At 39.3% G+C, this 23,775-nt stretch overlaps 3 protein-coding genes and 1 long non-coding RNA gene across 8 annotated transcripts; 2 read left to right on the top strand and 2 right to left on the bottom strand.

Moving 5' to 3' along the window:
• Window positions 1-295: 295 nt before the first annotated feature.
• LOC112565047 (retinol dehydrogenase 7-like) lies at window positions 296-6,330 on the bottom strand. 2 transcript variants are annotated; one of them, XM_025240282.1, is made up of 5 exons: window positions 6,245-6,330; window positions 2,509-2,893; window positions 1,974-2,232; window positions 1,112-1,275; window positions 296-836 (listed from the first exon to the last, which is right to left on the bottom strand). In XM_025240282.1, the coding sequence occupies exons 2-5, from the start codon at window positions 2,834-2,836 to the stop codon at window positions 619-621; spliced, it is 969 nt and encodes a 322-aa protein (XP_025096067.1). In that variant the 5' UTR covers window positions 2,837-2,893; window positions 6,245-6,330; the 3' UTR covers window positions 296-618. The 2 variants fall into 2 exon arrangements, with proteins under 2 accessions (XP_025096067.1, XP_025096068.1); XM_025240283.1 differs by lacking the exon at window positions 6,245-6,330 and adding an exon at window positions 4,880-4,999.
• LOC112565048 lies at window positions 5,524-10,255 on the top strand. Of its 3 annotated transcripts, none has more exons than XR_003099328.1 (3): window positions 5,524-6,088; window positions 6,670-6,861; window positions 7,064-10,255. It is a non-coding gene; the product is annotated as an uncharacterized LOC112565048 (long non-coding RNA). The 3 variants fall into 3 exon arrangements; XR_003099329.1 differs by lacking the exon at window positions 5,524-6,088 and adding an exon at window positions 6,109-6,194; XR_003099330.1 differs by lacking the exon at window positions 5,524-6,088 and adding an exon at window positions 6,123-6,209.
• Window positions 10,256-11,853: 1,598 nt separating this feature from the next.
• Window positions 11,854-14,875, top strand: LOC112564756. Of its 2 annotated transcripts, XM_025239802.1 has the most exons (5): window positions 11,854-12,588; window positions 13,057-13,210; window positions 13,807-13,935; window positions 14,293-14,430; window positions 14,694-14,875. In XM_025239802.1, the coding sequence occupies exons 2-5, from the start codon at window positions 13,064-13,066 to the stop codon at window positions 14,799-14,801; spliced, it is 522 nt and encodes a 173-aa protein (XP_025095587.1). In that variant the 5' UTR covers window positions 11,854-12,588; window positions 13,057-13,063; the 3' UTR covers window positions 14,802-14,875. The 2 variants fall into 2 exon arrangements, with proteins under 2 accessions (XP_025095587.1, XP_025095588.1); XM_025239803.1 differs by lacking the exon at window positions 11,854-12,588 and having other exon boundaries at window positions 12,657-13,210.
• Window positions 14,876-18,310: 3,435 nt separating this feature from the next.
• Window positions 18,311-21,158, bottom strand: LOC112565068. Its single transcript, XM_025240314.1, has 6 exons — window positions 21,074-21,158; window positions 20,567-20,720; window positions 20,037-20,165; window positions 19,661-19,799; window positions 19,288-19,380; window positions 18,311-18,790 (listed from the first exon to the last, which is right to left on the bottom strand). Exons 1-6 carry the CDS (start codon window positions 21,139-21,141, stop codon window positions 18,588-18,590), a joined length of 786 nt encoding a protein of 261 aa, XP_025096099.1. The 5' UTR covers window positions 21,142-21,158; the 3' UTR covers window positions 18,311-18,587.
• Window positions 21,159-23,775: the final 2,617 nt, after the last annotated feature.

The following is a 23,775-nucleotide window of genomic DNA, read 5'->3' as shown; positions in this document are numbered from 1 at the left end:
TTCCCCATGTTGCCCCAGGTAAGCGACTTTCCCTCGCTTCAGAACTAGGGTCCCGGGATCCTCAGTTACGAACACCGTAATTATGGAAACAAGACGCTTTCCCTCCAGCTCCACATCTTTACCCCGATCGTATTATCACGAGGCCCCCAGGCCAAAGAACCACCAGCAGTACGCTGTTTCCCTGGATAAGACTCAAACTTTCGACTTAGCCAACAATTGTAGTGACGCTAATAAAACACTCGTAATTTTAACCCCCCCCCCAAAAAAAAAAAAAAAAAAAGCAACACCAATATGACAGGTTTTAATTTTTTTAATACTGATTATCACACACTTATTATCCAGCATTCACAACATTCAAATACAAATTAACAGAATTTCAGTAAACAGAAGTTGCAAACGTACATAAATAGAAAAATCATAAAGCTCGATTAAGCAATGAGATCTGTGTTCAAAAAATATTTTAATGACATGTTCTTCGTTGGGTTTCTTGTTTTAGAACAAACGCATACAACTTGTTCAACATCGCAGAATTTTGGTGCAGGGTAACATTGTCTCCCATTTGGCCTTAAACTGAGCAGGGAAGCAAAAAAAAAAAAAAAAAAAAAAAGAGAGACCTGGTCACTGTCCACTGGGGGCAGGGAACACTGCACGGACTAGCAAATCTGTCACCCACGATGGCATCATCCATAAAGTCCGGAAGACGATGTTTCCGTTCCATCCGACCACATAGCGACTCAAGGGTCGTCTCGAAGTTAAAGCATGCAGGTAAGCGTCCACCACTTCCTCTAAGTTCGTGCCGGTCAAGAAACGATTCATCAGTTCTACTGTCTCCATCACTGCAAAATCAAAAAAGAGATAAATCAGGATTAGTGATTCGGAGAGGTAAAATAAAATTAAAATCGTACAAGCATATGTTATCAAGGCTACATTCAAATATCATAAAATATCAAATAGCAAATCACCACTTTGCGCAAAAAAGTCGATAGCTCATTATGGCGCTTACCCACGTTTGTCGATGTAAGTGTTGTTTTCAAGCCGTTATACAGTTTGCTTATGTTCTGTCCACATAATTGTTACCGTACTAAAAAGGTACGTAGCACTGATGACTTACACTTATCTGCATAACGGTTGCCGTAATAGCGGCGCACGTCGGGTGGAGCAGCAGCCAAAGTTTGCTGCATAGACTGCTGCATCAGGTCGGAGTTGGTGATGTTGGTTGCATACGCACCCGGTTCAATGGAATGGACCGTTACACCCTGCGGCGCCAGCTCGCGTCTAGAATTGCAAAATAAAGTACAATAAAACAAAAAAATTAAAAGAAACCTAAACAAACGTACTCTTCCCCGATTTCAGACTTCAGAACTGGGTAAGACAACATTTTAGAAAGCATGATGCAATAGGCTATGTTTTACAGAACTTTGTTAAAACCGCAAACTTGCCGTGTCCTATCACCTACAAAGTAAAGAAACAGCTCTACCCAGGTTTCTCAACGCATAAACCGCGTCATAAAAATTTGCCTCGGGGGTCTGAAAATATTGACGATTTGGTGTCGGGTAGGAAGCGTGTGTGAAAACGTAAGAGGTAAGATAAGAGGTTTTTGTATAAACCGGATGTGAAAGGTGATCTTTAGTTATTATTTGTTATCAAACGGCAAACATACTTTTATGCATGAAAGCATGACATCAGAGATAAACTGTCGCGATGATGCTAACACGTGTGCATTGTTGGGTACTTTTGTTTGGTACTCGATAACACCTCCAATATTTTTATCGGGTAAAGAGAGGGGCTATAATCTCAAGAACTTTCACTGGTGGTCTGAAAACTTGCATTTATGAATGGGAACAAAATTGGTTTTTTTTTTTTGGCCTCTTGATGCCATTCATTCACCCAAGGTCCTATTGTAAAAAAAAAAGTGTTTTAAAGCTCATTAAATAAATAAAATGCACACATCTCCCTTTGAAGTAAGCCAGTACCTTAGGATTTCTGTAAAACCCACAGCCGCATATTTGGACACAACGTACGGCGCCGGACCTACAGCCACTCGTCCAAGGACGCTTGTTGTGTTCACCACACGGCCTCGCTCTCTACGAATCAGAGGCAAGAATTTCTTGGTGACCTGGGTCATTCCCAGGACGTTGACCTGCAGCGGTGCTAGAAAGTCGGTGCGAGACAGCCATTCGGCAGCCCCTATGGGGCCCGTAATTCCTGCGTTGTTCACAACTGCCCACAAGCCTGTTTTATAAATAAAAAAGTATAGAAAATGATGAAAACCTAAATGAAGTATTTGTCTAATGATAACTCCAGTCAGTACAAATCAATCCATTGACAATTTTCGAACAAATACTTTCAGTCCATAAAAATAGACATACCACTGATGTTTACCTCATCTTTATGCTTTTTTTAAGGGTAAGAAGTCCTTGTAAAATGATTCAAGCATGTTTAATAAGATGAGAACCAGGGGAAAAAAAAGAACAAAGGAAAGGAAGAAAAGAAGTAAAATTCGCATACCGCGGTTTTCTGGTAAGGCAGAAGTGATCAAGGTGAACGCCTTTTCGATGTCATCGTCTTTAGTTACATCCATTACAAAGGGCAGCAGGTGGCGTGACGTTAGCTTCAACTCCTCAACGGCTCCTGGCGTCAGGCATGCCCCAAAGACACGGTACCCCACGTTGTCAAGGCGACGGGCAAGGCAGCGGCCAAACCCAGAGTCACAGCCCGTGATCAAAACATAGTGATCAGAAGGAGAAGAATGAACACTGGCCAGGCCGGCCAGCCAGTTGACAAACTTCACCATTACAAGCACCATACAGAGGATTGCAAAGAAAACTGTCCACATTTTGTCTTGATGGGAGAAGCTCTCAAAATCTTTTCGCAGGCTCTGAGATAAATCCGCCTAGAACAAAAACCATATTTGTATATATATTAAAGCCAACGTTAATGAACAAATTCCTTACTACATCACTGTTTTACATATTTAATGGAAGTGTTGGAGATGTTAGCAAGCATTAAAAAATAAATGGTCACCTGTTGTCAAGAGAGACGACGGACAGACATTAACAATCGTGCTTCCATCTGTCATAAACTACGGTCTCAACTCGTTATCTTCCCAAGTTCATCTTTCGCTAGAGTTTGTGGCAGAACGGATTTCCCCTAAAGTTACCTCTAAACCCTGAACTTTTATTGATCAGACACCTAAAGTTGGCATTCCTTACACACAGGGTTGGGCAAGCTACAGTGATACCTCGGTTCTCGAACATAATTCGTTCCGGGAGGACGGTCGAGAACCAAATTGTTCGAGAACCGAAGCAATGAAACCCATAGGAAATAATGGAAACTGAATTAATTCGTTCCAAGCCCCAGAAAATGCCTATTTACTGGCCTAATTTGTATATAATATGTAGAAAAACATGAGTCTCAACAAGAAATAAGAAATAAAAGTGTATTTATTAAAAAAAAAATAAATAAATAAATAAAATGTACTGTACAGTACAGTACAGTAAATTGTGTTTCATTTACTGTACCTGTACCAAACTTTATGGCAGGAGAGAATGAATGTGGAGGGAAGAGGGTAGGGGGATGGTTATTGTTTTGAAGGGGAGTCCTCTTTAATAAAAACAGAGGGTAACTGCTCTTCGGGTGTTTCTGTTCTCTGTATCTTTTGCTGAGGAGAATCAGAATCTTGCTCTGCAGTTGCTTGTCTGATTTCTTTACGGAAGAATTTGTCAATTGTTTGCTGTTTTTTTCTCCTTTGCAAAATTTTGCGGAAAGTGGACATAACATTGTCATTAAAAATGTTAACTGCTCTATTTGCTACCACTTTATCAGGGTGAACATCATGTTCAACAAAATTTGCGATTTCTGCCCATTTTGCACACATTTCATGACTCTCTCCACAAAAACGTGACTCTCTCTCTCTCTCTGCACTCACACTGATGACGCAAGCAAGGCGCGCTGGGCAGAATGAACGCCATTCGGCTCATCTCGGACGTTCGGATGTTCGAGTTCCAAATATTTGTTCGGATTCCAAGACAAAATTTTCTCGAATTTCCTGGTCGAATACCGATTTGGTCGAAAGTCAAGGCGTTCGAGAACCGAGGTATCACTGTACTTTTAATTTGTAGTCGGCTAGGCTACAGCTACTTTTTTTTCAAAATGTAGCCGGCTACACTACAGCTACAATTACTACTTTTAAAATGTAGTCAGCTTCTTTTGGCTAGTTTTAAAAGCGTGATGTTATAAAAAGTTATAGCTGTAGCCAGCTGGCTGTAGCAACATACACAAACATCAAACGTACACACAAAACACTATTACTTGCTAACACGAGAAACGTGGGTGTCTGGCTGTCCAAACACCGAGCAGTGAGAGCAGTGGCTGTCGTCGTCTTGCTGACACGCTGTTGACGAATGGTCGTGAAAGTACCCAAACTGTAGCCAAACTACTTTTTGACGGCTACTTTCTAAAATGTAGCTGCGGCTACAAACTACCTTTTAAAAATTTGTAGCCGGCTACACTACAAACTACAAAATTTGTAGCCGGCTACAGTAGCTGTAGCTAGACTACAGCTACTTCCCATCCCTGCTCACACAATACAGACGAGTGCTTGCTGTAAAATTGGACCGAAATGTAAAGCAATGGTGACATAATTCTTAACTGGAGGAAATACCAACCATTGACCAGCTTTTCGAAGACTCTCATTAAATTATTTGTTTGTGGTCCGACACAGTGTCAAATCGGCGGTTTCAGAACCTTCATGGCATTCAACTGGTCATCGATCATTCTCACACCTAAGCTCAACTATCTACGTAACTGATGACAGCCAACCACGCATCGTAGATAGTAGAAGACAAAGCCACCCAGCCTTCAACATCCTCTTAGTTACCTGAGATGAGATCCCCTTGCTGACCGTGCCCAAAAACAACTGGTCTTTTGATCCGTGTCGACCCTTAATTACTAAAGTGCTGTGAATCCACGGACCTGTCACCTGATAAATGACCGAGCGGATAGACGTGTGGTGCGCATGTCACACTCTCTTAAAAAATACCGAGGCCTCTCTGAGTAGCAATTATCAAAACATCACTTCCCACTCTCTCGCCCTTTATCTAGCGTAGATATATATCTATCGCTAGCTTTCCTGTCGGGTAATGTGCTTATACATAAACCCGAACTTGCACCTCGAGATGCCAGTTTGTTCTACATTTCTATGATTTCGTGACAGCAACAATAGTAATGTCATTTGCATACATCAAAAGTAAGATGTCCCAAGTGGATCTGCTAGGATGTCAATACCATGTACACCACATAATTTGGTTTGTAGAGAAAATGCATTGCTTGCAAATAAAACAAGGCAGAAAGATTTATACTTTATCAAGCAGCATTTTTAACTGCAATGCTATATTATTAGGATATTTACAGTAACACACCTATCTCACCCCCTCCCCCCTCAATAGTCATGGAATTGAGTGCGATGCTAATCATCAATCACTCTAATTAATGCCTCATTAGGTTAATTTTGACCCCAACAATATCAATAAAACTGTAATGTCATCCAAAAGGCTACTTAAATTTTTCCTCAAGTGTCATTCAAATAATTAGTGAAAGGGTGAATTTGTAATGGTCATTTTATAATGATAGTGCTTGCCGAGCAACGGCCTACAGGTACGCTAGCTAGCTTGAAGCCGCACACATGCGGGAAAGAATCTTTTACACTAGCAATAGAACTCCGAGGGGTTGGAGAGGGCATAATGTACACCTATCCCTGTGTGTAAACGATCTTCTGCTCTGATGTGAATAAAATGTGCCACGAACTTATACATCTATACGATAGATAGGTAGGTTAATACACTGCACAAAAAAGACTAGGGTCTACGCGGAAAAAAAAAAAAACCAAAAGAAGGCAAACAGCTTATTCCAGACATGGACCAGCCTCTTTTTGGAACAAGATAAAAAATTTGGTCACAAAGCGTGGTTAGTCTTTTAAAAAATAGACTACCCTTTTTATTATATGTCTTTTATTTACCGATTTCTTATTTTTCAGCGTCGTAGGCATTAGGTTAACCATCTACAGGGAGACAATTCTGAGCAGACAATCGTAAGTACTGTATGATGTATGAAATCCCTGATAAATTTAGGAATACGGTTGATGACAAACTCATAAAACGGGAAAAGTCTTAATGTATAATGCTGAAAAATCTTAAGTAAGACTGTGCTAGGTATGATAACATAAATTATAACTTTTGACACTTACACTACGTGTAGCTGACCGACTGACCCGGCGAAATCACGGCATTACTCAGGTCCTGTCCTCATGTCAAGAACAGACAACCCCCATATAAACAATGCACGCCAACAAATTATACTTTCATTATTAAGTGAACACTGATACTTTTTTTTCTCAACCTATGGAATTGCCAGTTTTCAGTTTCTTCACTTTTGGAAGCGGCATTTCCACATGAGCATGTATATCTAAGACTGACATAGTAACAATATTTTAGATTACTAAGACAATATTGACGTCTGAAAATAAGTTATGTCAGTAGTTTTACTAGTCTTTTCCATTTTCTTAAAAAAGTGCCGATCAGAAAATCATTCATATATCATGTAATATTATCAAAATGAAGTTATATAAGATATGAATGGAAAAATAATCTAAATGTTTATGAAATTTGCTAGGTATGTGCAGATTCTGGGGGAAGTTAAGCATGACAACATGGAATGGTCTGCTTGAAATGTGCCTGATTGTTGGCAGTTTTGTGGTGATCACAGTCATTGTCTCAATCTGTTACTGCTGGTTTTACAAAGGGCATCACACATCTCACAGTAGAAATGGCCAGCCTAGGGATCTCTCTGCCACCACTTTTACTGGTAAATTCAACTTTTTTATTTAAACTCCAGTGACTTTATTAGTATGTATATATATGCTTTGTTTATTAATATGTTAAAGTAATCAAGAATAGCAATTAATGTATTTCTATTTGATAAAGTATGCTTATGAAAAAGAAGTGTCTTGTTTTTTACTCTACCTTTAATATGTCTGTGTGTGTGTGTGTTTTTAAACTTCATTCAGAAGTGTTGCAAAGTACACCTGCTACCACACCACGAAGGCCACTTCATTCAGATGTACAGCCAGGAGCAGCTGTCATCATACCAGGGAGACCAGTTCATAGATCTGAGTATCATATGCTTCCTTGCATAATTGACTGCAAAAGCTTACCACTACCATCATCTGTAGCTCCCACAGCGCCTGATTTTCCTGGTGATGATGATACCACAATTGCCTCTACATCTCTGGGGTTATTATCATCCATTCCACAGCCTCGATTACCTGAGTCTGAATTATCTATAGCTCGGCCACTAACAACATCTTCTCTGCCTCCACCTGCATATTCTGAGTTATTTCCTGGAAGAAAGTGAATTTCATGGCTAACATAACCATTGAGAATCATTTTACCACATTTTGGAGACGAGTACTCTGAAAACTGTTAACATAAACATCTCATCTGGCTCTCATTTTTTCATTCTTATAAATAGATGTTGCAACTCAAGTTGCTCCAGCATTATGGCATTCCTTTAACCCACTCCACTCAGGGTGTTTATTATATAATATTGACTTCTTTTGCATAAACAGGCAGTGGCCAAAGGTCAGAACAAGTATGTTAATTTGCTAGCCCCAGACATCACATAAAGGGGATCTTGTCTTACTGCAGCTATATATAGGCATCTATTATACAGTAAAAATTAGCATTCAAGGATCATCTGGAAAATGTTTTACTGGTTAGGCTAAAGTTTCATGAGATGTGGGTATGTGCACTTTTTGACCTACCTGAAAGATCACTTGAGTTAGACCTCTTATGTTTTGTACCCTAGATTTCACATGTGCGGTAATTCCAGAACACCTTTGAGAAGATAAATATTCATATGAAAAAGACGTAAAATGACATACATAGTAGAAAACTAAAGGTCACAAACTAGAATTATGACCTTTTCGTTCAGCGAAAGGGTTAGAGCTATGACAAGTAAGGTAGGTGCAGAAATATATTAAAAAGAAAGGAAACAGGAAAACACTTTGATCAGTTATGAATGAAAAGAGTGCTTTCTGTGTTCTGTGTTCAGCCAGTTTAAAAGTTTTCACTTTGACAGAGTGCTTAATTACAAGGTAGCTTGTGGAATATGCATTATTTATAGCTCAAAACCTTAAGAAAGTGGTATTAAAATAAGCTTCAAGATAAAACTGGGCAAGAGGCAGGATTCAAATTCATTTCGGTAACCATAAGGTAGAGAAGAAACCTTTGGATACTGCCAGTATTAAACATGCTGCATCCCTTTTCCATGCCTTTGTATGACCTTCTCCCTCTGTTTCCTACAGCAGGAAGGTCAAGGTGCCTGCATTTCAGTACATTCAAAAGATGATCCTTGATCCTATTGTGCCATTTGACTTTAAAAAGCAGGGTTGAAAGCTTATGTAACAAATTGGAGCATAAATTTTTAATGTATGTGTCAGTATGTCATCATTGGATATTTATTGTTTTGGTTTAATGTGTAAATCTTGTCTGCAAAGGGTCAGTCCAGTCACAGAGTTCTTGATCTGAAATATAAGGTATATAGGTTTGTTTCTTTTCATTTTTGCTACTATTTTTACCATCTTATTGTCACGTTGACTTTAAACTGTGACTTTAGAAATTTGTAAAGGCTGTTCCATTATAAGAACACAGAAGGGTGTGTGCAATGTTTCATCTGTTTTATCTTTTATCCATATGCATATTACTGTAAAACTTCTTTATGTGTGGCATTGAATAGATGCTTAGTTTTTACGTTTTAACAGAATCAGGATTAAGTGATTTTAAAACATTTTCATGATTAACATGGACTATTAACTGCAAGAGTGTTATTGGTCTAATGCTTTAAAAATAGCTTTGTGAACCTCAGATGTAAAAAAATATTGCAGAAAACAAGATACCATTCTAGCTCTTTGTATGGATGCATTTTAAACAAGTCACTGTCACTAAATATTTTCTGAGGTTACGCTCTATATGTTTACATTCAGAAAGAATCATTTATTTTGTTTTGTTTTTTTTATGTCCAGAAATCTGTAAGGTTGTTCTATAAATGACTCGCTGTCAGTATTTACAATTATGTGCAATACAGCAATCTTTTCAGCAGTAAGAATATTGAAAAATATTTTTATACATTCGATAATGTGACATAATATTCAATGACTCCATCAGTATTCTTAGCATCATTGTTTCATTCAGCTGTTTTCCTTGCCCGGGAATGAAATACGCGTGCCTAATCTCTGTATATATAGATTCTGCTTTTGTCTGTATGTGCGTGTGTGTGCTTGCATGCATATGGATTAAGTCTACGTCTTTAACTTTCATATTATTGTATTTGTTATAAACAAATGATATAACTTTCATGAAAGGCACAAACAGTGAACTATAATTATTTTTGAAACAACCTTGCAATAATGCTAACAAACATCTCAGGTGTGATCTTAGCGTATGTTTGCATAAAACTGCTGCGATAAGCCAAAGCATCAAGATCTGTAAGCTTATAGAACCATTCTGATATTTTATCTAATTTTTTGTAACTAATGTAAATGGTGCGGTCTTCTCATATCATTTTACTCTTTAGTACATGTATTATTTAAATACATCTTAAACCATACTTTCTGTCATTTCACGTTTTACCAAATTAATTTCCAAGCAATTCAATATTAAGAACTGCATTTTATAGACATAAGGTATGGCGGCATTGTGACTGATAAATGTGTTCTGAAGTTTATCAAGTCTTAAGATTCACATTCCTTTTTTTTAAACAGTGTTTCCTTTATGCTTAATTATTTAATGGTTTAATTGCTAATAAATTGGTGAATGTATGGATGTGCTATGTTCATCTGGTGCTGCATACATAGCTGCTTGAAGCATGTGCATCAGCATGAAATAATTGAAAGTTGTACCTAGAAATCTTGCCAAGTGTTTACGGATAGTGTCCAAGTTGTCAAAATTAAGTGGAATCTCTAAGAAGGCCAAAACTTGTATTCTCTGCTTGGTGGATAAAAACGTTTTATAAATGTATATTATTCTTATTGGATGTGATATTCAGTGTCTGTAATAAGATTTATTTAATAATACATTTTATGGTTAAATGATAATTTTTTATATTGCATTAATATATACATTTGTCAAAGTACATGTTGTGTATTTTGGATTACAGTCTGCTGGATTTAAATAAATGCATTAAAAAAATCAAGGACCTGGATGATGTGAGGCATAATGGATACAGAGCATGTGTGGAGACATATAGCGAATCCTATTAATTTAAAGACTTGCCACATCATCAGCTGGATTAATGAATTGTCGTTTTGAAAATTTTTTCTCTTCTTTTGTGGAAACTAGCTGAATTATATACTTTAACTTTTTCCTTTGTTTTAAACACATTATTTTGTGTATGGAAAAACAAAGATAATATTTGTTTACTAGATTTTAAATAGCAATCGTCATTATAAAAAGTTATATATTCAGTGACAGACATACATCTTGTCTGTAATAAATAGTAAATATTCTCCATATGTTTTAATTGGAAGACAGAATGTTCTCTTTTTCCCTCCTCTGCACGTGATTTGCCACTAGCGTTGTATTAACAAGTCAGTCAAATATCTAACCAGTATTCCTGTTGACATTCATAATAAATTTAACTTTAATATTAACTTTAATATTAACTTAGATCTTCTGTGCCGCCTACAATTCACAGTCAACTTAGTAAGATATAGTCCATGTAAAGGAAAAGCCCTTTAGTGTCCGATGTGTACTTTATTGCAATGTCAACTTCGCAAATTTAGTAAGAAAATTAGGTATTTTAACTATAAAGTTTGGTAATGTCCAAAGTACTCAGCATAGTCGTAACATTAGTCCAAAAACAAGAGCAGCAATGCAGAACTCGAACAGAGTTATCAACGCGGTCATGACGCCCGACACGAAACCTAGATGACCAGCTGGTGTGTTTCTTATCAACATAAACTATTAAAGCCAGCCAAATACGAACTAAGTTTTACTGACAATGACAGTGATAACCTTTATATTTGTCTCAGTAAGACAAGTTTCAGTAGTTACTGGCACAAAATGACCAAGATCTGATCACTACTCAGAGTTAATTCCAGAAAGTGCAGAACTTGGTTGCACATCTGGTGTTGAGAATTTCGAACGGGATCCCTCTCTTCGTTATATTCTTTGGGTACCATACATAGTCATATTCAAGTCTTGTTACTTGGTTCTTTGTATTTTCTGTATTTGGCTTTTCAAAATTCATTAGAGGTACTTTTGTTTATTCTTCCTTAGTTCATATGTTGTTTGTTTGTTTGTTTTTCTGTCCCCCATAGGTTGCCCATGTTTCGTTCTTGTTTTAAAGCGCTAAGTTTCTTCAATACCATCAATCATAAGAAGACAAAAATTAAGAGTTTTTAGTTAAATTAGAAAGAAGAATACACATAAAACAAAGCTGAACAATCAAACAAAGATAGACGAGGCAGTAAACTTGTCTGAAAACTGTAACCATGAAGATTTGTGATTGTCTTTCATATTCGGGTAGGCATGCAGTGTTCTGGTGAAGAACAGAGATGAAAATGTTACGAACAGAACGATGGACTGGAAGACTGGTAATGTGAGTGGACACAGTAGCCAGTAGTAACCACCATGAGCCAGTGGAAATCCGTGTGTCTGGTACGGGTTCAGTAGCCGGTTGGTGACCACCAGGGTCTGCGTGAGACGGGAGTGGACTGCCGGTGCTGTTGGTTGTGAGAGGGTGACCGCCGGACACCTCACAAACTGCGTGGGCTTTCCATTTCCATTTTCCATTTTAGTCTTATTCTTCTTATTCTTGTGTGATCATCTTGTCAATCTTGTCTTTGTTCTTGTGTGATCGTCGCTGCATTTCTTCAACTTCATCCTCTCATTCTTCTGCGCCTTTTCCGCCCCCTGTGTGTGTGGAGTCTCGACTGTTCTACGCTTCGTCCTCCCTTCATTTCTTCGTTCCATCGCCTTCGTCGTCCGGTCCTGCGTCGTGTGGCGTGTGGTCAACGAGGCAGCTCGGACTGTGGACCAGTCGAGGGTCGGACTGAAGTGAAGGGGTGGTCAGCGCGAGAGGTCGCGCAAGGCCACAGAAACTGAAGGAGACAGTGTCAACAGAGTTCACCGTGCTTTACATGTAACGTTAGGGCAAGAACTCTAACAGTTACTGTGCCTCAGTGTGTGCAAGTGTTTGGTTTTTTTTTATATTAATATCAGCATTACTAACCTTTCTCATTATCTCTTACTTGGGCGTGGGATAGACTTCTGTTTCCTTGCACGTGTATGTACACGTATGTGTATTTTCCCTTTTTTTTTTCATCCTTTTTATCTCCATGTGATATAACTTCTGATTTGTACCATTCATTTCGTCTTTGTTGTGGTCTAAGCTCATCAAAGGTCATCAAAGGTTCGATAGGTAAGTCGTGTCCCACCTGTGGCTGAGCGAGTGGGTGGGTGGTCGTGCCGGGTGTGTGAGCAGTTGCGAGCGTGCATCTGGCGACGCTGGGGGCGATCGGTGACATCAACAGTAAGTAAATGTACAAGATGAACATTTCAGTTATGTTTGAGGTTCTAACTTAATAGTAAACAATATCATGACATTCAATACTGAACGATTATATTACACTGTCATGATGCATATATTGTAACATTGTTTTGGGTACTTGTGTTTAGATGTTAGTAATCTGCATCAATATTGGATAATTCTTATAAATGAGTCAGACACAAGAGGAAATCTTCCACATTCGCCCAAAGCTATATCATTTTTAGCATCAACTGTGTGTGTGTGTGTGTGAGATGAGTTGGGAACTTTGTAAAAAGTGTGAGTGACTGTGAGGCGTTTCAGTATCAGTTCTTCAAGCAAGAGGAGAAATACAAATTAACTTTAAAAGAAGCGATCTGCAAGAAAAGTCTTTTTTTTTTTGTGGGGCTAGTCGACCGACGGTTGCTTACGTGAATGAAAGAGTGATTACGTTTGTTGATGATCTGACAACAGGGACAACATGCAGAAGGAGAAGCAAGTACCGACAGATGTCGCCTACTGGCATGATATCTATCGTGTAACGGATGACCTTTTGCGACCCGGAATCAGCGTGGACGAGTCTCAGAGAATGTACGACCAGTGGGCCAAGATGGGCACCTATGACGCTGTGAGTGATGACCTATCATCCTCTTCCCCCAAACCCCTCAACCCCCCCCCAACTGCCTCATCCCCCATCAGCTTCTCGCTTTTTGGGGCGTGTTAATGTGCATGCGTGTTTGTGCAAAGTAAGGAGGAGGTAGGAAGGACGCGAGAGAGGGATACATCTTCCTGGACAGACAGACAGACGGACGGACAGACAGACAGCGCTGAAATATGTAAAACACACTGTCTAGATCAGGGGTGGGCAATTAATTTTCCCATGGGGCCGCATGAGAAATTGAGATGGTTTTAGAGGGCCGGACTAATAAAGTTAACTCAGTTTTACCCAATACTGTATATATAGTATATATACCAGCGGGCGGGCCGGTCAAAGACAGGAAGCGGGCCGGATGCGGCCCGCGGGCCTGCCTTTCCCCAGGTCTGGTCTAGATCTTACCTTTACTTATCATCAGATCATGAATAATTTGCTCAGACAGCAATTTTGAGCACTTTGCTCAATTCATCGTCCTTGTCGTTGTCGTCGTTGTTGTTCTTGCTGTAAAAAATCATAGTAATCCTCACTGTCTTCGTCGTGTTCACCATTTGCAAGTATTACTTTCGCAGTTGGCTGTTGAGTCCAATTACCTCATGGCCCACGACCAGATCATCCTCGGCATTCTCAGCATGTATCCTGTTCGGCGCGATATCCGCATACTGGATGTCGGAGCGGGTACAGGCCTCGTTGGAGAACGGGTACAGTTAAAAGTTTTCTGCGTGCGTGCTTGTATGATTACTCTTTTAATATTGTGAAATTCCTGCACCTTACAGTTTTTCTTGGTAGTCGTAACAGTACAAAATTCAGTACCAACAAAAGCAACAAAAATAAAGCAAAAAATATAGTTATAAACAATAGTAGTACTTTTTGTCTTTTCCTAATGCTAATGTTCATTGTTATATAAGTACACAAATGTCTTCTGGAAAAGAGACCAGCAATTTACAAATTATGGCGACATTAGGGAGCGGTCAGGAGATTCACTTCAGTGTAAGTAAGCATCTTGTCCTAAGTTCTGAACCTTCACCTTTTCCTGTATCAATCCTGTATCTCCTCAGCTGCGAAACCTGGGCTTTGAGCGAGTGGATTCCTTGGATCCGTCGGCAGAAATGCTGAGGTCAGCTGCCAAAAAGGGTGTCTATGAAAGACTCATCCATAGCTTCTTCACCAACAACCCATCAAAGATTTTGATGAAGGTATTCATTTTTTAACTTCCTCTTCCTACTTCTACTTCATTTTGGCGGAATCCTAAAAGTTGGTGGGGATTTCTGTTTAATACAGAAACGGCTGTTATGTCATAAAGAAATGCAACAGAATTGGACCTTATTGGCGATTATGGTACTTTATAGAAAAAAGACTCGATTAATTTTCAATGTTCCTCGTTGTATGTCGATCAGCTAAAATCAACATGCTGGGCCTTCGTAGAGTCTCTTGTAAGCGATTTTAAATCTCATTTCAGACACATACGATGCCATTGTCATGTGTGGAGTGTTTGGACCGGGAGCTGTGCCTGTGGAAGCGTTTGAAGAAGCTGTACGAATCGTCAAACCTGGTAAGTTATTGGTGACTCGCTTGAATGGTTCTCCCGTTAAGCTCATTATATATTTTGAAATGGAGAAAGAGTGTCTACCAGAATCCACTCATTTCCTAACTCATAAGTCGCTTCTCCACAGTTTAACACTGTACCCAGTCTATAAAGTAGAGGAGCTGAAAACATTTGTTTTGTACTTGAACATCTTTAACTTTTTTTACAATTTTTACCTTCAGGTGGACACATCTTCGTTTGTATGCGAGCGGAATACCTGGAGACCTGCAGTGAGTTCAATGGCCGTTGGCAGCCGTTTGTCACTCGCTTGCAACAGGAAGGCAAATGGCGCCTGGTCAGTGAGTGCAAGTACCCTCAACACTACTTTCACTTCGACGGTCTGAGACTCATCTATCAAGTCATGAAGAATGAGCGGATCATATAAATTACTCACCTGAAAATTATTTAACTATACGACCTTCGATACATAACACCAATCTAACAATATCAACAATAGAAAGACAGTATCGTGTGGAAGTCACTGAAGCGCCTATATTATGGGTCAGTTCACAAACTAATATAGGTCCGTGGTATAGCTAAACACAAATACTCAGAGCGCAACTTTATTTCAACCAGTCACACCTGTTTGCGTGCACACACAGCGCACAAATTGCAGATAACATCTGCGATTGATAGACGATCATGAGAAGATTTGGCAGTCGATACACAATTTAAATACAATGATTGATATCATCCTAACAGCTGTGGTCTATTTTCCAACACACACACGTTTACCATCATCCATTGCATCCTCTTTAATTAAGCAATCTCACCAGCTTGCCTGCCAGTCCTGTTCCCGCTCCAATTTCCAAGAGAATAATGTCTTCGCTTTTGGCTGGGTATAGGTCAACCATGCTTGTCGCAGCGGGAAGCCGTTGGTGTCAGAACCTGAAAAGAATAATTTCTTGTTGGTGGCGATTTACATACCAACTGCGATATAAATCATACATTTAAACTGTAAACACGGTATGTGCAAAACATTGTTTCGTCATAGTTTACCAAAGTTCGAGATATTTTATTCTTTCCGTACAGTTAGGGGCACAGGGAATACAGTAAAAAATTAGGAGAAACAATAATCCACTTAAACTCATTTTTTTCTCTCCTTGTTCATATCGGGCTTCTCAATCACCATCATTAATTATTATCATTTCAGTTTCACACCCTCTTTCATCACAATAAAGTCTAACTCTCATTCCACTTCTCTCTTTCACTCTTTACACCATTTTCCACGCTCATTCCAGCAACAGTTCTAATGATCCACTATCAATGTCAAATATTCTATAACAGCAATAAAGTCTCACTCTCTCAAACTCTTTCTCTCGAGTTCGTGTTCACTCCCTCTTTATTCATCACTTGTTTCAACAGTAGTTCTCATCATCCACCATCAGCTGATCGCAGATGTCGTCGTGCAAGATTAACACTTTATATTATTAAACAAGCCTCTTACCCAAGTTTGTTTTTCTCTCAGATATCAAACGCATCTTTTTTGTTTTCTTTTTTTTGCGCCTGATAAAGTTGTATTGTAGTGTATTGCTCTCTCCTGCAGGTGATTTGTAGTGTATAGTAGTATACACGTTCATGTTAATTTCAATCAGGTAGTTGACCTAATTATCAAATTGACTATTGCCTAATAAACTGGAGTCTTATAACAGATTTTCTGTGGTATCAACCACGCATTGGTTTGTTTTCTTATTTCATTAATGTTGAGTATACCTTCATTTTAAAATGAGCAAAACCGGGCTTATCTACCCCGCCATACCTACCTATAAATATATTCCTTTGTCTGTCTGACTCAATGAAAACTGGCTAATTTTGAGTAAAAGCTGGTGATATGTAAAGGACTTTGAATGACAATTAATGCGTATTCAGATAACAACAGTCCAAAAACAAGAGCAACAATCCAAAATGAAAAGCTAGTAATAAACGTTAAAATCCACACTCTTATCAAATAATAATAATGCTGCTGATAATGGTGCTGCTGCTGCTGCTGCTGCTGCTGATAATAATAATAATAAATTTTCATATTAAGAAAACGAGATAAACTCAGTTCTAATCAAAGTCAAACAGCACGAAGTCATTTTCCGTAAACAGTTCCTGAAACCGTTCACTCTGTTACCTTTGTACGGCGACACCCACCTGTTCATACGTACCGCTGCTTGCCCATTCGTTGTAGGTGTTCACTTGAACTGCTGTCAAATCTGGTTTTAGTAATATCTTGTCAATATATTGGAAATCTTTCCACTGAACCTCTGTCCCTTGTTTTTTCCATTTTCTTTGATAGTTTTCCTTGCGAGTTTTGGCAGGCAATTCTAGTCTTTCTGAGGGAAAATGACAGATGGGGGCACCTGACAGGTGTTATATTTCTTTTTATCTATTTTTTTTTGGTAATCAGCATGCACCATAACGTCCGTAAAGTCGGTCAGATTCCAAATAAATCATGCATATAGTACTGGTTCAAAATGTGACTGTAAGATTCATGCAAATTGTTTAGGTCAGAGGTGGAGCGTCTTCCCCATGAAACAAACAAGTCACGTGACGGGTACGGTGTTGTCGTACTGCGAAGGTCAGGTTCAGAATTGAATTTTCTGGACCACTGATAGAATAACTGTAATTTTACTCACCATACACTGTCAAGTGGAAAACCTGGAGGTGTCGCAGGACAGTTGATTTAAAAAACGCCGCTTCACGGATGATGCTTGTCCAGCGTTGAGGACAAGTTCACATAAGGTCAAGGGCGCTAATGCGTGACGAGTGACGAGGTCATGTGCTCGCGTTTCTATGTTATTTAAACAGTTCTAGTCAACATTTTCCTCGTATCACACGTGTCATAGTGATTTGATTAGTAGAATCTGAAAAAAATGTACGTGGACGAAAGTAGGTATTGTGGTGTTAAAAAGTGTTTTTATATTCATCCATCGGGACAACAATATCAAGATGGCGGCCTTCCACTTCTGCGAGAGAGTTCTTACTCTCCTTGCAATCATCCAACCATCCCCTTGTCCTGTCGAACCTTTTCTGAATCTCTTGAGTCTGTGTGACAGATTTGTTGAAGCGGGTTAAAGATAATATAAGATGCAGGGACAAGATGGGTCTGTGGTCGTGTCTTGCATCCCTGTGCCGTTCACACTCTCTTGCATGTTTTTTCCAAGTTTTTTTCAATGAATAATTTAAGAAAGATGATTTTTCATAAATAGGACAGAATCAGTTGTACTGCCATTGTTTAAAAAAGGCGATCTGTGTGACCATTATACTATTTTTTATAAAACTTTTTTTACTGATACTTTTGTTGCGATGTAAGCATTCTGATGCCAACATATCATCTGATGTGGGACTTTATTCATCGTTGAATTATAAGTCTCTTCAATACCATTAATCATACCCTGAGCCATTACATTCACACACAGCTTAAAGAAAGTCTACAAGAGAGAAAAAAGTTTTTATTTAAATTATAAAGAAATATACACATAAAACAAAGCTGAACAAACAAAGACATAAACGAGGAAGTAAGCTTGGCCGGGGACTGTAACCATGAAGGTTTTCGATTGTCTTTCCTATTCGGGGAGGCATGTAGTGCTATGGCGAAGAACAGAGATGAAAATGTGACGAACAGAACGATTCATTTGGTGTCATTTGAGGCACATCAAAACTTTTCACAAACACACCTATAATATATATAGGCTCTTCAGTGACTTCTTTCTATTCCTGATCTTGTTAGTTTGGCATCATAGATCGAAGGGCATATTTAAGAATTGTTTTCAGGTGGGTGGTTTATATGTTCCGCTCATTCTTTGTGACTTGGTAGATGAGTCTCAGACCGTCGAAGTGAAAGTAGTGTTGAGGGTACTTGCACTCACTGACCAGGCGCCATTTACCTTCCTGTTGCAAGCGAGTGACAAACGGCTGCCAACGGCCATTATATTCACTGCAGATCTCCAGGTTCTCCGCTCGCATACAGACGAAGATGTGTCCACCTGAAGGTAAAAATTTAAAGGAAATTTAAGTACAAAAAGAAGTGTTTTCAGCTCTTCCACTTTATAGACTGGGCATCACGAACTTGCATTACTGGACTGCTTGCAGACGATTTTTTCCAGTTAATTGCTAAAACGAGGCATCAGACGACAAAGCTTCCTGTTTATTTACATTCTTTGTGTAGGCTCGCCGAGACTAACAGCGGAGAACTTCGCAAGAGGCTAAGCATTGGTCTCGGCAGACAGACAGCAGTCCACCTATACACGTCCATGCTGGGCACAGTGTTATACCGTGGAGAAGACTCACGATTTAGGAAATGAGTGGATTCTGGTAGACACTCTTTCTGCCTTTCAAAATCTGCTAGCAACAGTCTAACTCGACCATATTTTCATAGTAACTATATTTCTGCTATTTGCATATCCAACTCACAGAATACTCTTTAACTTATTTATGATGAACTTAACTGGAGAGCCATTCAGCTGAGTCACCAACAACTTACCAGGTTTGACAATCCGTACAGCTTCTTCGAACGCTTCCACAGGCACAGCTCCCGGTCCACATACTCCACACATGACAATGGCATCGTATGTGTCTGAAACGAGATTTAAAATCGATGTGTATCGCTTACAAGAAATTCTACGAACATGAAGTATGTCGAACTCAATTTTTATGTCTACATACAACGACGTACATTAAAAGTAATTATCGAATCTTTTTTTTATAAATTAGCATAAGCGACAATAAGGCTTAATTCTGTTGTATTTCTTTTTGAAATAACAGCCTTCGGGGTCTTAAACAAGAATTCTCACCAACACATAAGATTCCAGCAAAGATCAGAAGAAGTAAGGAAACAATGGAACCAAAATGAATACCTTCGTCAACGTCTTTGATGGGATCGTTGGTGAAGAAGCTATGGATGAGTCTTTCATAGACACCCTTTTTGGCAGCTGACCTCAGCATTTCTGCCGACGGATCCAAGGCATCCACTCGCTCAAAGCCCAGGTTTCGCAGCTGAGGAGATACAGGATTGATACAGGAAAAGGTGAAGGGTCAGAACTTACGACAAACTACTTTTGTTTATGACTCATTTTTATTTGTATTTGTTGCTATTGTTGATTTGGAATTTTGTGCAGTTACGACGATCAAGAAAAATGTTAGGGTGCAGAAATTTCACTAGCAGTAAAAGAGTAATCACTCATGCACAAACGAATGAACGCACTCACGCACGCAGAAAACATTTAACTGTACCCGTTCTCCAACGAGGCCGGTACCCGCTCCGACATCTAGAATTCGGATATCGCGCCGAACAGGATACATGCTGAGAATGCCGAGGATGATCTGGTCGTGGGCCGTGTAGTACTTCGATTCAACAGCCAACTGCGGAAGTTCGGAACAAATCATGGTATACATGTGAATGACGACGACGACGACGATTATTCTTATCATTATAGATTTTTACAACAGTAATAATAACAATGAATCTAGCAGAGTGCTCACAGTTGCTGTCTGAGCAAATTCTTCATGATCTGATGTAAGTAAAGGTTCAGAAGATCAAAACAGTGTGTTTTACACATTTCCACGCTACATTTACTTCTTTCTTTCTTTGTCTGTCTTTCTGGACAGGAAGATGTAGCCCTCTCTCACGTCCTTCCTACCTCCTACTTAATTCGCTCAAACGCGCATGCACACTAACACTCCCTAAAAAGCCAGAAGTGGATCGGGGATGAGGCAGTTGGGGGGTTGAGGGGGTTGGGGGAAGAGGGTGGGTCATCACTCACAGCGTCATAGGTGCCCATCTTGGCCCACTGGTCGTACATTCTCTGAGACTCGTCCACGCTGATTCCGGGTCGCAAAAGGTCATCCGTCACACGATAGATATCATGCCAGTAGGCGACATCTGTCGGTACTTGCTTCTCATCCTCCATGCTGTCCCTGTTCTCAGATCAACAACAAACGTAATCACTCTTCCCATGCAGCTAAGCAACCGGCGATCGATTGGTACAAATATAATTTACTACTTTTTCATGTCGTTTTCAAAAAAAAAAAACAAAAGCAAAAAACAAGCCATAAATTTGCTGTTGACCTGAGGTTCTTTTAACGTTAATTTGTATTTCTCATCTTGCATGAAGAAGAACTGATATTGGAAGATCCTGCAGGCAATCAGACTCCTTACAAAGTTCCCAACATATCTAACGCGCTTACATACACACGCAAAGAACAACAATTGAAATAAATAAATAAATAAAAAAAAAAATAACGCGGCAACAGCTTATTCCATCGCTTACCACTTGGTGATGCGTGAATCCAAATTTTTTATCTCGAAGCACGGTCTTGTTTGTCCAGACACCGACATTTATAGTTCCTGTCCAGCTTAAAAGAGCCAGAAAGGGCGAGCATTAGGAGTTCTGAGAGACTGTCAGGTGGAGATCCGGGGACCCTCCCATACCCCGCTCTCGAAAGTTCCTGTGTTTTTCTTAGTCTGAACTTGATTACTCCACGAGAACAGAGCCCTACTTCGACTACAGCTTCTCTCTTCTGACGTGGCATCCAGTCCGAGAAAACGTGAGACCTTTACACCTCAATCTGCAGGTGAAGGCCAAAGAAAATGTGCGCCTGTTGTTTGTGTGGAGGTGTGGAGGGGGGAGAGAGAGGACATGATTCCATGCGTTAGGACATCGCTGTGGGAGGGCTTAACTAGGAATGGAAGGAAGGCTGAGAACTGGAAATCCTTGAAGACATATAATTCTTGTAACACAAAGGTCATATAGTTGCCGTTTATGCAGTGAAATTTAAATATAGGGAACAGATTTGGGCCCTAGGGAGCTTTGAACCCGAAACCTTTTCCTTGGAAGCTGAGCGTGCTGCTATGGCGAAAACTACTCGTAGAAGCGTTACTGCTTTGCCGACTGGCAATGATTGGAGGCAAGACTGCAAGAAAATGGAAGAGAAATTTATATTTTAAACAAACTCAAAACAAGCGCTGTTTGGAAGCCCAGAATCTCTTCGAAAAAGTATGAATAACAAAAAAGGACTGTGAGACAAGAAAAGAAGAGGGTAGAGGAGGAGGATAGGATGGAGAAAGAGTACAGAAATATTAATTAGGTAAAATAAGTTTAGTTTGTAACTTAATCAAATACGTTTATTGTTAGACTACTACATAACTGAAACGAAGATGACTGTAAAAGGTGTTAGGCGTTTCGGAGACTCTTTAGAAACTCTAGAAAATAGAAATTATTAGATAGTATTTTACTAGCACGCATTATTAAGACCTCTCGACGATGGGTGACATTCAATTAACATTTACTGCAAACATCACTTAAAAACTCCAGAGCAACACAAAGATACATCTCTAAAATGTTTCCATTATATGAGAGTCTGTAGTTACCAATGAAACAATCAGCAAGACTGGTTTAAGGTTTTAAGAATGTCATAGTCAGCAAAATGTTTTCTTCTGACTGTGATTGCAAAAACAAATGCAGTACTACTCTAACACATGACATGTATGTCATGATCTCTCCATCTCTCTCTCCTCCTCCTCCTCCTCCTCACTTTATTCCCTGTATTCCCTTTCCCTACAGTCTTAAGTCTTTTCCTTCCATTCTTCTTCATCTCCTTAATGCAGTAATTTTGTCGAATAGCCATTGTATACCCATTCTTTTTTATCCCCTTTGTCTGTTTTTCAGCTTCATTTTTCTTCACCCTTTCCAGCCTAAAATATGTTTCACCGCATATATCAGAGATAGAGATGAACCTGATCTTAATCTCCTACCTCACTTTATATGTTCCTGCTGTCTTCGGTGCACAAATCTGTGTGTGTGTGTGTGAAAGTGAGAGAGAACTAAATGGTACAAAGAAAGAAGAGTATCATACTTTGTTGCCCAACCAAAGTGGTAAAACGATAAGTAATGCCATGTCCTTGACTTGATTGGTCATGTTTCTGAAACAAACATGTGTTCAAAAGTCGGATAACTTCAGTTTTGTAGCCAACTACGCAATACAGGACACACACACACACACGAACGCACGCACACACAGATCAGATGTGCAAGCCACCACCACTTACTCCACCACTGTACTCTCATCAGTAACGGACTTGTATCTCGTCCGTGTAATCAATAGCACCATATAACTATAGTACAATAATACAAATATAACTTGAAGAAATGTGTACACATAAAACCTCTCATAAATTTTGGTGTGAAATACACACACTGGAATTTACTCTATATCCAGCTGACCGACATGATTAATTCTTGTGATAGTCAGATGGCAAACATCGCCATTTTAACGTCCAGTAACTGTTCATCCACATCCTGCACTACTAATTTAATGTCCAGCTAAACTACACGTTCACTTTGCCACATGTCCCTTTCAACATTCCAAACCCAAATAAAGTTTGAAAACCCAATTATCTGTATAAAACCAAATAGTTCAAGCTGACAAAACGGACAGTTTAAGGTAGCACGACGAATGGCTTACTTGTGGGTTTGTATTTGTTCACTAGTCAGACTTCAGTATTTTATTTTCTACCGTCTTCTTGTAAAAATGTGATACTTCCTACCTGTTTCTACTGGCTTCAGCAACGTTTGAAAATTTCTTTTGTACTGCGCATGCGAAACGGAGAGCATCACTATCTGTCTTTTCACATAAATCTCATCATGTCCTTACAGACAGACTTCTCTTGAGCCTGTTGACTAAAAACGCAATCCTGCTTCTGTACTACCTTCAACTTTTCTTGATTATTTTATTGCTAGGTTTTATCATCTTCTCTCATACATTTATTTAGCAAATATACTACAAGTCTTATCAACCCTGTTATTTTGTCTTCAGTGCACTTGAACTGCAGCACTTTCAGATAACGACTGAAACGAGGGACTACATTTATGACATGGTATCCTTGGTGTCACTTGAAAGGTAGGGGTGACAGTGAGCAGTGTCTACGATAATTACATGTGTGAGTTCCTATCCTTTTAGTACGTGTTCTGTT

The sequence above is a fragment of the Pomacea canaliculata genome, linkage group LG5, assembly GCF_003073045.1.
Source record: "Pomacea canaliculata isolate SZHN2017 linkage group LG5, ASM307304v1, whole genome shotgun sequence".
Lineage (NCBI taxonomy): Eukaryota > Metazoa > Mollusca > Gastropoda > Architaenioglossa > Ampullariidae > Pomacea > Pomacea canaliculata.
This window is presented reverse-complemented; position numbering and strand designations above follow the sequence as displayed.

Bases quoted from the DNA above. Each gene is read 5' to 3' on its own strand.
- LOC112565047 (XM_025240282.1), bottom strand. From the start codon at position 2,836: ATGTGGACAGTTTTCTTTGCAATCCTCTGTATGGTGCTTGTAATGGTG. The intron at 2,233-2,508 runs GTATGCGAATTT...TTTATAAAACAG, and splicing joins TGCCTTACCAGAAAACCGCG to GCTTGTGGGCAGTTGTGAAC. The intron at 837-1,111 runs GTAAGTCATCAG...TTGATTTTGCAG, and splicing joins CAACCGTTATGCAGATAAGT to TGATGGAGACAGTAGAACTG.
- LOC112564756 (XM_025239802.1), top strand. From the start codon at position 13,064: ATGCAGAAGGAGAAGCAAGTACCGACAGATGTCGCCTACTGGCATGAT. The intron at 13,936-14,292 runs GTACAGTTAAAA...GTATCTCCTCAG, and splicing joins CAGGCCTCGTTGGAGAACGG to CTGCGAAACCTGGGCTTTGA. The intron at 14,431-14,693 runs GTATTCATTTTT...ATCTCATTTCAG, and splicing joins CATCAAAGATTTTGATGAAG to ACACATACGATGCCATTGTC.
- LOC112565068 (XM_025240314.1), bottom strand. From the start codon at position 21,141: ATGTCGGTGTCTGGACAAACAAGACCGTGCTTCGAGATAAAAAATTTG. The intron at 20,721-21,073 runs GTAAGCGATGGA...ATCTGAGAACAG, and splicing joins GATTCACGCATCACCAAGTG to GGACAGCATGGAGGATGAGA. The intron at 18,791-19,287 runs GTAAGTTGTTGG...TTTTACCTTCAG, and splicing joins TGTACGGATTGTCAAACCTG to GTGGACACATCTTCGTCTGT.